Below are 14,082 nucleotides of genomic sequence, written 5' to 3' on the forward strand. Positions count from 1 at the left end.
TAACGTGTATCACTGTTAGGAAACTTACATCTCTTGCATATCCCCTTTTCTTACCCCTCCAGCTCCCTGTGTACACCAGAAAAATATTTCATCTCTTGCTGTATTCAGTCTTTCAGAGCCGTCTCAGAACACTCCACCACATGTTGACTGGGATTCTCAGGTAGCTTCTCCCGTTTTTGGAGCTTCTAGCAGTATGAAGAACAACTCAAGTACTAGTCATGCCCCTTGTATTTTAGATTCAGGATTGAAGCCTAATCTCAAAACCAACCCCTTCAACAATCCTTCCAGTTCCAGATCTCATAAAAGTAGATCAAAATCTGAAGATGTTGCTTTTGTTGCACCACTTAACCTTGGAACTGAAATCAACTCAGTTATCAGCCAGGCCTCTATCAATAGGCAGATGGTTGTGAAAAAGAATGCTAACGAGGCTGGAACTTGTGTTGGAAACACTTGTGCAGCTAAAAATGAGGTGATCAAGAATGATGTCTTTCTCATACACCATAAGCAGCTAGAAGGCAGGTGTGCTAAGAGAAAGAAAGCTGAAGATGAGCATGCAATTAGCTGTGAAAAAGCATCCTTCAACAAAGAGAACTCTATGCCTTTCCGAGCAGACGTTCAGCTTGTTAATGGAGAACATACAGTTGATAAACCCTTGGATCTGTCTGATCGCTTCTCTGGAGTTCGTTGCCAAGAGAAAAAACAAGAAAGTGAGGAAACCTGTAAAAATAGACTGAAGCAGGTGACTCTGCATGCTGTTTTTTCACAGCTAGGGAAGCCCATTTCTGAGGGTTCACCATCCATTCAAAATACCAACAGTGAGAGTTGTTTGTTTGGCAGAGATTTACAAGAGGAACCTTATGTACCAGAGGTAATGCTGGGAAAAACATTCCCAGAAAACAAAAAACAGATCCAAATGAAAGATGATGTTCCTCCCTTCAAAATTGCACCACTGCTAAACACTGTAGAGACAGAACATCTTTTTGATGACATGAAGGTATGTTTTTCTGATGATTTTTTTTTTTTTCTTCCTCTTTGGAATATTATTTTAAAGTGTTTGGAAATGGTAAAATTGCAATATGTTGTTAGGTTGCCAGTGGCCATGTACCAAATAGAAAGAAAACAAGGACAGGACATGGAGAGTCTGAACCAGCATCTGTACTTCAACCAAACCCTTGTAGACTACCAAAAAATAAAGCACTGCAAAATGAACAAGGTAACTTTATGAAAATGTTCTCCCTCCCCTCCCCAGCCTATGCTATGGCTGAATAGAATTTTTTCATATTTTTTTTCTCCCACAGTAATCACTTCCTCTGTTTTCCTTCCAACTTAATCCCATGTTATTTGGGACTTTTCAAAATCACCTCCAGCTTTTCAATCWGTATCATAATTTTACTATATTTCATAGGCTTTTCTTCAGTAGTATCTTGTATTCTTTTTCCGCTGTACAAWAAATATATCGCTGGCTTTCAGCTTTAAACTCAACAGGCTTGCTGAAACTTGTTCTTTCTGGTTTATTTAGCATTGCTATTACTGTACAGAGTGGCTTACTGCAACATCTGAGTAAGAGATGTTGAAACAATCTCGGGAAGTTTGGATTTATACTGTCTACATCAAATGCTTGAAAACTGTACTTAAGTGTAAGGATAAGCCCTGTTGTTAATGTTTGTTATGATTCCTGATGATCTTTGAAAGAAATTTCTGCTCCTACTAGTAATGGGCAGGTTCTGCCAAATAATCCCCTTAGCAGGTGTTGTATCTTCTTTACAGTAAGTGATCCCATTCCTAACATTTTAATTTTCCCAACTGGGATTGCAGAATCGCTACTTCTGTACTCCTTAGCTAAGCTGTTACACTGCATCCTTTATTTAGAAATACTTGGGAATTTAAAAAAAATCTGTTAGCCATTCATGTTGTCATGTAGCTAGGAAGCTAAATGTCTACTTCACAAATGACTCCAGAGTCATCTCTGGAACAATGACCAGGAATGTCTTTATTACTTTAACTTTTGTATTCTTATTGATCTTCTATCCAATTTTAATATTAGTTCATTTACATAGTACAGGTATTTCTACTGCAAGAATATTTATTTATGTATCTCATACAAACAGATAGGAGCAATGTGCTTCCCAAATATGACAAAAAACTTATGATTACTCATTGCTTCTGAATCTTTAGATAAAATATGATTTATACCAGATTAGTATGCTTATCACTTAAGAATAATCAATCCTTAAAACCAAAGATGAATTGATCTTAAAAAAAAAAAAGACATAATTTAGATGCTCTTGGGTGCTGTTGACAGAGTTTGATACTGATTATTTGTCTTTTTTGTCATATTCTCTGCATCCAGAACTTAAAGATAAATCTTCTTTAGAAAACCTTCAGTGGAGCATAGATCCAGGAGCTGACCTTACACAGTACAAAATGGATGTTACTGTGATTGATACAAAGGTAAACTGCTCTTTCTGTAACAAGTCCATATGTTCCACAGTATTGGGGGGGGRAAAAAAAAGTAATATTATGAACTTTATTCTAGATAGACCAAAACCACCACTTTCTAACAAAACTTTGAATTCAGCTCATTTGATATACGGTTTCACTCTTAAAATATTTGTTTGTACATAGTACTGTAAGTTATCCTAAGAAGTTCCAACCTTCTTCTTGTATTTGATAAACTTTGCAGGCAGATACTAAACATGAAACTGATTATTTTTTTAGACAAATAAATGTTCCAAATCTCATATTTTTTTCTGTAAAAAATGTTCACTGTTATATCACTTTATGTTAAGCAGTAGAAGATGTGTAAATCTTGACTATTATCTTTCTTTGATTTGCATGCAGCTTTACTGTTAGAGCAGGGTTGCTGAGAATTTTCCTGAGCTGTATTTGTTTTGTTTTGCTTATGGGATATCCTAAAATATACCGACTTCAGAATGTCTGTTTCTTAATTTCTGTATGCTTAATTGATACTTTGAGTTATTCTGTTACCTAGTTTCTGCATCTTTATCATGCAAATATTACTGCAGAAAAAATATCGGAGAAAAGTGTCTAAGAAGTTGCAATAACTGTCATTAAAGGGTTTTCAGATATAAAGTGTGACACTGAGTTAATCAGTTACGTCTGAGTGCAATTATCATATGTTTGCTTTGTTTTTTCAGGGTGGTTCTCAGTCAAGGACTGGAGGGGAAGGTGTTGATATGGATTATACATATGTTAGTGAAAGTATGCTATTAAAAATGAAAAACCAAAAGCAAAACCAGGAAAGCAGTCCAGGTAAGACTTTTTTTTTTTTTTTTTCCCCTCTTTCATTTGCTTTTTTGGAAGAGGAAAAAATAATATGTATTATTTTCCTCTGTGTGTATAGATGGTAGAAAATGGTTTGCATTATAAAGTGCTGATGTATTTTTGCAGATTACAATGATCACCCAGTCTGTTTCCTAGTAGAATCAGTGGCTTTTTATTTTTTTAACCTAAAATAAAATGATAGGATTTGTTGAGACAGAACTAGTRCCTTTCCTTTTAACATTGCTTAAGTTGTTAAATATTTACTATATTTCACTTCTGTTCTCATCTGCAACAAACATGCTTGCAGGTCAAACAAATTTGGAAGCTTGCTGTGTAATCATATCAAATTTTCTGTGGAAAGACTGATTTCATTTTTAATGAAACATAAATAGAGCTAGTACCTTTAAAATAAATCCGAATGTGTTTATATCACAGTTAATGTATGGTATGTGGTGATTTATGGCTGCAGGGCAGTGACTTCTAAGGGGGTGGGTGGGTRTGAAAAGTAGCTGCAACTTGATCACATTACCATAGTTTATCTCCTGCCCACAGAAGGTATTTCCTTGTGCTTGGATATCTCCATAGTTACAACAACAAAAAATTTGTGCGTGTAGTGTTAAGGTTAAAGATAAATCAAAATGATTCAGCAATTAATCAACGTTTACCAATGGAATCAAGGTGTCTTTATGAAAAATAAGTAAGCATTATCCACATTTAAAAGACATAAAAGAACACAGAAAGAATAAATGTATTAACAATGTTAAGTTAACCAGTACTGGAGCTGAAAGTAGGTATTTGTTCTTTTGATATGCATTCAATCAAAATATACAAAAGCATTGTTTTTCTTGACTTAAATTGTTGGGAGACTGATTTGGATATTTATTATGGGTCTGGTTGGTTGGTTGTTTTTTTAATAGGAGGAGAAAAAAAAATGAATGATACCTTAACAGAAATGTTTGATCGGACAAGCCATGAAGAATATGAATCCTGCCTAGCAGAAGATAGTCCGTCTACATGTGATGAAAAAGAAACTCTTCATGATGATGAGCAGGATAAAGAAATAGCAGCAGCAAGCAAAAAACTAAAAAGTGAGGGGGTTTTTTGGTTTTTTTTTGTTTTTTTTTTTTTGTCTATTAGACTGGTCAAACTACAAGAGTTGATTTGAAATCAAGCTCAGTTCTCTTGGATCAAATATGCCAAAAAAACCACAAGCTCATTTTTCAAAAGTTCATGGGGGAATTCATTCGTTGCAAGGACATAACATAAATCACTTTAAAACATATTTTAGGAATTCATTTATATAGTCACCACCCAAATATGGGAGCTGTGATGGATGTTAATATGGGGGCTGTATAGCAGGATGACTCTTGAAGGAAATACCAGGTTTTGGCTGGAATTTATGACTGTGCATTGTTTACTTCCTCTCTTCCTTGATTTCTTAATGTTTTGTATTTTAGGCAACCTTTCCTTTGCTATTCTGCTCATCTTTCTTCTTTACTTGTCTTATTGCTGTCCTCCTGCTTCTCCAGTTATGCTTTTTAGTTTCTGGTTGATCCAATTCTGTATTATTTTTAGTATCTGTTTGAATTTTCTGCCTCAGAGCAGACTGTACATGTCATCTTTGTATTTCTTAATAGCTGGTTAATCATTTTATAGACACATCTCCAGGCAGTTTGTTAACCTTATATGACTGTTGGTTTTTTCTGCATATATATTTACAGAACAGGAGGATAAACATGATAAGACCAAACAGAAAGCTTTTGTGGAGCCCTACTTTAAAAGTGATGAAAGGTAATGTAGTTTGTTTATTAATATAGGCATTTTAAGACTATTTTTTTTCCCTCCCCATAGAGATTTTTTCCTTCCATAAAGTAAGTCTGTTCGTACGCAACTTATTAGCAGCTGTAGGTGTACAAGTAGAAARTTTAGTTAGTTAGATAAAAGCTCAGGTAGGAAAAAAAGAACTATAAACAGTTTGAGAGGCATGTCCATCACATTAGCTAAAAAGAAGAGATTGCTACTTTTGCTTTTTATAACTTTATTGAATGCAATATTTCATAATCCATGCTGTTTCTTATAGTTACGTGGTCATGCAGGAGTTTATGATCAAAGATGCTATGGGTTACTTGTCCAAATAAAAACATTTCCTTACCTCTGGCTTTTTTGCCCCTTCCTCTAGGCAAGAAATCAGGAATATTTAATAACTGTACCTCTTAGTGCTGCATCTGTTGCCTTTCTGTCCAATCATCAGYGGTAATCTGAATCTTCATTTCATAATGATATTAAACCCTTCAGTTAAACAGTTATTGGCTTATTTTTTACCTCAGCCTGTGCCCTCTTTGTAGGGGAAGAAGGATTTTTCTAGTGCAGTTTTGAAAAAGAAAACACAAAGTTGAAAACAATCTGTTAGATCCCCAAAATACATTCCTCTTTCAGAAATCATTGCAAGAACTTCTGTTCCAGGCAAAATAAGTTTTTTTTTAAACTAAAAAAGATTTACTTTTGAGTAAATTAGAYGTAGTAAGTATTTTAGCCCTATGAAAAGCCATCAAAATCTGAGACACACATCTGTATAAAATACTATATTACATTAAAAAAAATCCTGGAACTGTTTTGCTTATAAAAATAGTCTTGTTCAGATGTGAAATGGAGAGTGGTTGGATATTGCAGGTATTTTGTGAATTTTTTTTTTCTTTTTTTTCTTTTCTTAAGACTCTCCTTCATTGTGTTCTAAAAAAAGAAATTTTCCAGACTTGTAAAGGAAATAGATCTACTATCATGTGAAAACATTTTTGCTTTTCAGAAAGAATACTGTGTTAGATTTCCCTCATATTGAGGTAATTCGAAAGAAGGAAGAAAGAAGAAAATTGCTGGGCCATACTTGTAAGGAATGTGAAATAGTAAGTAGTGCTCTAAATTTTGGTCACTCTTGCATTTTAACTCTGCTACTATCAAAGTTCTAAAATGCTGTTGAAATTAGGAATACGGTTGCATCATCATCAGTACATACAGTAGCAAAGAAGTAAATGCTGTTTACTAGGCTGTTTATTAAGTTTTTTTTTAACTGTAGTAACTGCAAATAACTTGGAATGTCTTGATTTTTTTTCTTACATCTGTTTGAAGATAGAAACTTCTCACATCATGGATCCAGTAAGATTTTCATTATTTTAAAATATATATATATATATATATATATATATAAGCTAGTCAAAGAATGATTTGCAAGGCTCTAAACATTAGCTCAAAAGCTTTACTAAAATTTACAGCTGCTGAATTAGGAAAGCTTTTTGTCTTCTCCAGCCATCTTAACCAGTGCAACCATTGTTCCTATATGTCGTCGTTTTGTTTTGTTTCTTGTGTTCTGGGGTGTCTGTATTTTCAGATAGCCRCACCGGCATAGATGCCAATGTGTATATATGTGCAAATGCATACAAAAATATTTACAGATTTTAAAAAAAAGTGTGTGTATGTATGTATGTGCATATTTTTTATATATATATATATAATGAGATTTTAGGTTTTGCATTACAAGTTTCCCTTTTATTACTCTAGCAAGTCTTTCCTGTCTTTCAAATTACTAAACTGCATTCAGATACTTTGTACAGATATAGAATATTGAGATTACTACCTATGTAATAAGAATATGTTTAATTTGGTCATTAATAGACTTGCAGCCTGGAGTTAATTAGGCTATGATCTAATACATTATGACATTCCAGAAGTGTGGATTAATGACTGAATAACGGATTCCCTCTGGAGCCTTTTCACTTAATTTCCATACCTATTTAGAACCAACATTTTTCTTAGATTCTTCTGCTATTCATTTTATAGTTGTCACATTTAGTTAGCTGAAGACATTTATTGGAATGTATTTTGAATAAAAGCATGTTCCTGAAAAATTGTCCTGATAAAACTCATTAAATGCAAATTATTAAGTTTTACAGTCAACTATAAATACCATTTTTAAAAATATGTTTAATTTAGAGAGTTTGAAAGAAAACAGGATTAAAAAAAATACTTCAGTCTATTTCTCTGGCCAAGTGTTGTGTCTTAACTATTTTAATTTCCTGTCTCTGCAAGCTATAGATCTCTCAGCAAATCCAGTTCTTCTCACCTTCTGGCAAGTTAATTAAATGGTAACCATGGTATTTGGAAACATTTATAGCCTCTGTTTTACAATACTAGATTTCTACATTAAGCTTTAGAAACGATAGGCCATTCAAGACAAATTTCTCAGAATGTATGGAATGCTTGGCTGTATCATTACACCATAAGAAAACTAGCTTTGAATGAAATGCTTATGGAAGAGGGGAGTATTAGACAAAGCATAAATGATGTTTAAAACATCTTGGCTTACTTATTAGCCATATGGTTTTGAAAAGTCTCTAAAGTCTGAGGAAATATTTAGGGAGTGGATAGAAATCAGTAAATTGCTTCTGGCAAGGCACTGCAAGCAGTGTATTTTGGGGGTGTACGGGAGTTACTTTTCATTCTAAGAGTGAGAGATTTGACTTCTGTACTTGCTTAGCAAAATGATATTTAAGTCCTTTACATCCTCATCTTAAAACTTTGTGGAAGCATCTCATTCACTTTACTGCATAGAACCTCTGATAAGAAGTCTTGTTATGTTTTGTCTAATGACTTTGACGCAATCAGAGAAAGATTATATGCAGGAGTTACTGGTAGCTTGTAAAAGGAACATTTGTTAATGTGAATATTCAATCTAGCTAGACTTTAAATAAGTAGAAGAATCAGATGTCTTTATGTACAATTAGATTACAGAAATGACTCTCTTAAGTGACTTTGATGCACTGAACTAATGAAAAGAACATTTTAAGGATCTGTTATCTTCTTGAGACTCCAAGTAAATGTAGAGCTCTGTAAACAGTTCTTTACAAAGAAGGTCCTGCAGGATGGGATTTTCCATATCTTTTCACATATGGAGGAACATAGCTTGAATGTTTGGGGGATTGTAAGTGCTGTGGATAGAGAGATCAATGTTAATACTTCTCTGATCTCGATCTGATCATCATTCAAAAGACTAGAAAATGTCTGACAGTTCTTTTTTCTTTTCTGTTTAGCAGACATATGTAACTCTTTCATTCTCTGTCAATGCCAATATATTTCTAAAGGAGCCAAAATAAAAAACAGTGGCTTTTTGATTTCTATTGAATAATTATTTAGGTTGGTTATTGATTTATCTTTTTATTTTCTGTTCCTGCAAAACTTTATTGTGTATTTTCATTGTTTGATCCATAAAATTCCCCACCAATCATAACTTTTTTTTTTTTAAGTCTAAAGAAAGAATGCAGCACTGCAGATTTTTAACAAGCTGTTTTCTAGAATTCCAAGCTGTCTGAAGGACAAACGTAAAGCCTACTGCTAATTATCCTTCAATAAAACTTGGCTGTTAATCTGGCTGGTTTAATTATGTACTGCAGAATTTTTACAGTTAATTCTGTTGACTTAACACCCTGTCATTTTTAAACGTTATCAGTGGAAACTGATGTGTACTTAGATGATAATTACCTATTTCACTTCTCTCATCAATCTCTAGATCTTCAACTTGGTGCCACAGACATTTTTCCGGCTGGTCTCTGAAGTCCAGTTCAGTAACCACTGATGTCCACTTGAAAAGTTCTGGTCTAGGCCCTGGGTTTTTTCCTGTTTGAGGGAACATTGTATAAAACAGTGGCAAACACTTTCAAACTAAGTTTGTCCACATTCACTAACTGAAAGGGGTTCTACTGTTGGGGCTGTAGTGGGCTTAGTGCACAAATATTTTGTAGAACCTTTTACTAGGGGCTCATAACCATTCCTGACTGCTTTCTATGGAACTGGCAGTTCATTCTACCCTACGTACCAGGACTTTGTAGAAGACAGACCAGTAATCTCGTATCTTGGATACAACCTGCTAACAAACTGAATCTCTGTTCTTCAGAGAAACCTACATGTTAGATTAAAATTCCTGTACTAATGAGGGCTTTTAGAGGAAAATATGTTCTGGTGTCAAACTTTGTAATGAGACAAGAAATTTGCATTACTTTCTTGGGGGAAGAAAATTTACCTCAGTTTCAGGCAGAGCTACACTTCCTGTAGCCTACAGAAACATTAAAATTAAAAAAAAAAAAAAAAAAAAAACCYCCCMCCTTTCTTCCCATTTCATGCAGCTTTGTCATGTTTCCCCCCCCCGATTGTGATTACTCTATTATCTAAACAAACATCAGTGTGTGTATGTACATGTCTGTCCATCCATCCACTATCTATCTATATATGTATATATATCACTGTCTCGGGGAACAGGATTTTTATGCCTATTTTATACTTCACCTGTCATCTATTAAGGAAAAAGCAATCTATTGGTCCACTTGAATATTCCAAATAAGTAGGCTTTCTGTGAACCTTCTACCAGTAGATGGAGACAGGTAGTAAAGTAAACTCTGACACAAATGTTCTGCTCCTTTCGTAATCCCCACTCTAGATCACTTGTTAGCTGACTGAGGTTTGAAACTGTAGTTTGCCTCTCTGGATCACAATACTGTATTACTTTGGTAGAATTGTTTTATTACTTTTATGAGGGCCAGGTTTCTTGTGCAATCCAGACTGGGATTTTCAGCTTGCCACTTGAATCAAATAGTGCATTCAGCTTTGAAAATACTTCAGTACTTTATAATATGTAGGTTCCAAATTGCTATTTTGGGGAGATGCTAACTAGAATCACAGTCTAAAACACTAGAAAACTGCACTAAAAAATGTCTTTTTGTGATGCTACACATGGGAACCACCCTGCAAAGAAGCCTGCAGAGTATACACTTTTCTCAGTGCAGCCTCCAGCACAGCTGACAGATAAGAGAGTGGGTAGCCAGTTTACTTACATACTCTGGAGAATCCCCAGCTGGCAGATAGTTCCTGGAATCCCAGTGTCAGTCAGCATATGTTTAACTAGCTCTTTTCACACTCCTAATTTGAGGGTAATGAACCAGGAAGCATTTTGACTTGTTTGCTGTAAATACTGTAAATTTAGACACTGAAGAATTTTGTAGCATAGATTTTTGTAGCATGGTTTTTCATTTTTTTCTATTTTATTTGCAAATACTAAAGTTTAGACTCTTCATTATAAAATTCCCATCTATTTCAACCCCTATGCTATTTAGCTTTATAAAATCAATCACTGGAACTTTTGACGTAAGTAATTATACACATGCATAAACTTAGTACCTATGTTATGTTAAAAGATATAAATCTAACAAACAAGACACTGTAGGGTTATACTTAATCTGTCAGTTCCGTAAACTTTTAGGATAATGGCCAGATAACACATCTTTACTCTTGGCTATTCTCACCAACGTATTTAGATAACTATGTTAATAAAAAGTGATTGATAGTTTCATTGTGTAATGCAGTTACTCGTTATGTATGAATTTGTTAACTTAGAATTTTTATTTTCTAACATTTAGTATTATGCAGACATTCCAGCAGAAGAGAGAGAAAAGAAACTAGCTTCCTGTTCAAGACATAGATTTCGCTACATTCCTCCAAGTACACCTGAAAATTTCTGGGAGGTTGGATTTCCTTCCACCCAAACTTGTGTGGAAAGAGGTTTGTGCATAAAATGGCTTATAAAGCACTTCTCTTGCAGCTGATTCTTTCTAAAATGGACTCCTGAAATTATCTGTATTTCATAAAGCAGCCTTTCTCACACAGTTCTGTTGAGCTCCAGTTACCTATCAGCAATCATTACTTTGAACAAATACTGCCTTTTTCAGCAGCTCCTAGAACACAAAGGAGGAGGGATTATAAGGAGGCTTTTCTCAGAGCCTAGATAGAGAAGGTGGAAATAATTGAGGTTTTCAGAGAATTTAATTAAAACCCTACTTGTCTTTGAACCAAAGCAAGAACTAGGTTGACACTTTAAGAGGCAAAGGCTGAGAGATGGTGCTTGCTGAAGACGGACAGGTAGCATTGTTGATCTTTGTCTGGATCTTTAGAGCTCCCTAGTATCACATAATAATGGAAAGGTTGAGAATAGGGTGTGAATAAGTAGTCCTTAATACATACACCCTGGCTATTAGTGAAACTCAGAAGCTGTTTTTTTGACTCCTCTTCACAGAGAAGATTGTTCTTTCCATAAATAATTTTTCTGAAGCCTCTGGAGCTTGGAATAAAACTAAGTTTTATTCCTAATGACTTTAAAACCTCCTGAGTTTATACTATACTGTATGGATGTTCTTCAGAAGATGTGAAATTCATATGTAAGGAGTCCTAGGTGAACTCTCTTTGAGTYACTTGTATATTAAAGTGTATGTTGTTAGTTATGAAATATTGATCTTTGCTTATTTTTCTCTATTCTATAGTTTCAGGTCAGGCATAGGAAAATTTAGCTAGGGTCATGTATGTGTTCTTGTGTGGTAGTGCTACAATATCATCCTTAATAATCTTTCAGAACAGATATCTTTTTTTTTTTTTGAGGCTTATATAAGCAGTATGAGTTGTATAATGAGTTTTAATCAAGTTGTACTGAGTTGAGTTCATTTAAATTTGAACCTGTGGTTCCAAGGAATAAAAGCATTTCAAACATGGGATTCAGAATTTTAAGCCTTTCCCATTGTGGGGGTCAGATTTCCTGTTGAAGCCTTAGTTAAGTTCCCCTTCATTAAATATCCGCTGCAAGGGTTTACGCTAGTTACTAGGCTGTTAAGCACCCTTGGGCTTGGTTAGGCTGCAGGAAATGGTTCGTTCTTTGCCTTAAATTCTGCCTGGAACCATGTGTGGAAAATGAAATCCTTCCATCCAGCTAGCCTGCACCACAGGAGTGCTGCTGAACTGCCACTTCCTCAGTGAGTTACCTGTTTTCTCTCTTGTGTATGCAGTTAGGCAGGGCTTGATTAAGGATTTCTAATCCATTACTTCTTCACCTTAGACAACAAGATAGAGAGGGAGAAATCTCAACACCCTGGAGCCTTCTCTGGAACTTGATCATTATCCCTTCCAAGAAGACCAAATCACAGTACTTCCTTTTCCAGCCTGGTTGCCTTTTCCCGTTGCAGCCAATGAGAAAGCTGGTCTGAACAAGCCATGTCCATTTATAACTTCAAGGGATAAAGATAACCTGTTAGGGAGATTGTTACCACCCGTCTGGAATCTGCTTGCAACCTTGTTAAAACTAGTGTCATAGCTGCCTCATTGTTCTGCTAAAGCAACAGCTGTTGGGTTGTTTGCAGTCCTCAGCAGGATATCAGAGGCAGACTTTAGATCTCCCCTCTCTTGGCAAAGGCCATATTATACAAGAGTACAACAAGAAATCAGAAAACAGAGAGGGAAGATGTACATACAGCATGACAAGCAATTGCAGTTCTCACTCAGAAATAGTGGGGTGCAGGGGATGTATTTTCTGTCTCTTAATGGTATCTTGAAGCAATTGTATTTTAAATAATTGAGAGTTGAACAGAAAGCTCTTTTCCAACTATGAAGTACAACTCTACTATTCTTACTTCAGCAGATGTTAGCACTGATAAACAGTAAGGATTTGACAAAAGCCAGATGCTGTAACTGATTTGCATAAAATTTCTGCTTACTGTCAGTGTTAGCTAAGTTGAGCATGTTATGGAAATTTTCTACACATTTTTCTTATCAGAGAGCAGTTCAAGGTGTGTTTGAGTTGTAGGTTACTGTTTGGCTTTTTCCAGATGGACAGAGTCTTTAATAAAGAAAGAATGTTCTTAAAACAGAGGGCTGTATTATTTAGACCCATAAGGCACATGTGCCTAAAGCTTCCTGTGAAAGACTAGAGAATACATTTTAGGAAGTGATTTTTATTAAGCAACTCAGCTTGCAGTAATTTTATATTTTTTACTCTTAGAAAATCTTTTATAGTAAAGAATGAAACATGCAATTTTGCTTTGACTAGATGAACAGTTCATAGTCTCTCTTCTCCTCTGTAGCTTCAATATTATTTGTTTGTGTTGCATTACTATGCAGTCATTTACTGGAAAGCAACTAAATATTTTCATTTATGATAGATTCTGTCTAATGCACCCTGGTATCTCTAACTTTTTCTCAAGTGAGAACCATTTGCCAAAAGAAAAAAAAAAAGTCAAATTTTTTTTGAGAGTAAATAAAAAAATGAAACAGAAGTTGTGTGTTTCTATGTTGTATTTCTTACATCAGATTTGCTCTCATTCTTTTAAGGATACATTAAAGAGGACCTTGCTCCCTGTCAGCGTCCAAAGAGACGGCAGCCTTATGCTGTAATGTTTTCTCCAAAAGGCAAAGAACAGAAGACATAAGTGATGGAGAAATACAGCACGCCAACCTGAGGGATATCCTTCCTGTCCTTAGATATTTATAGTTAATATAAACTTGAAATAAAGAACTTTGTTTTCTACAACAATAAATCATTTCATTAAGTACGTAAATTTTATAAAATTCTTTTGAAAATCTGAAGTATGTACCAGGAAGCAAAACTATTTAATGTATGTTTGTTTCATATTTTTATTAATACATTTCATATTGATTTTTGCACCTGTCAGACAGTGAGTCTCCCATTTTTCTTTCTTTGAAGTCAACAGCTAAATTCTAGCAATTCCTATCTAAACTTTGTGTCAGTGAGTAACTGCTTTGAAGTCCCCAAGATCACAGTTGCTCATGCAAGGTCTAAATGTTGCCTGTCAATGGGAACAGAAATGCAGATTTTGTAGGGTGCTTGCATTTTGCACTGGATTTTTATATATATATATATATATATATATATATAGCCTTCCTCTCTTGGCAGTAATTGTTATACCTACTTGTAATAAA

General features: G+C 34.7%; 1 protein-coding gene across 8 annotated transcripts in view; it reads left to right on the top strand.

The window, feature by feature from the left end:
* RBBP8 (RB binding protein 8, endonuclease) overlaps positions 1-13,694 on the top strand; it is a 38,519-nt gene extending 24,825 nt beyond the window's left edge. For all 8 annotated transcript variants that reach the window (XM_026058626.1, XM_026058622.1, XM_026058623.1 and 5 more), the window contains 9 exons: positions 109-994; positions 1,087-1,213; positions 2,351-2,451; positions 3,159-3,273; positions 4,203-4,373; positions 5,007-5,076; positions 6,089-6,185; positions 10,743-10,884; positions 13,474-13,694. In XM_026058626.1, coding sequence (XP_025914411.1) covers positions 109-994; positions 1,087-1,213; positions 2,351-2,451; positions 3,159-3,273; positions 4,203-4,373; positions 5,007-5,076; positions 6,089-6,185; positions 10,743-10,884; positions 13,474-13,571 — 1,807 coding nt within the window. In that variant the 3' untranslated portion in view covers positions 13,572-13,694. The remainder of the gene's footprint in view (positions 1-108; positions 995-1,086; positions 1,214-2,350; positions 2,452-3,158; positions 3,274-4,202; positions 4,374-5,006; positions 5,077-6,088; positions 6,186-10,742; positions 10,885-13,473) is intronic.
* The last annotated feature ends 388 nt before the right edge of the window (positions 13,695-14,082 follow it).

Source organism: Apteryx rowi, unplaced genomic scaffold (assembly GCF_003343035.1).
Source record: "Apteryx rowi isolate R43461 unplaced genomic scaffold, aptRow1 scaffold_149, whole genome shotgun sequence".
In the NCBI taxonomy this organism is placed as follows: domain Eukaryota; kingdom Metazoa; phylum Chordata; class Aves; order Apterygiformes; family Apterygidae; genus Apteryx; species Apteryx rowi.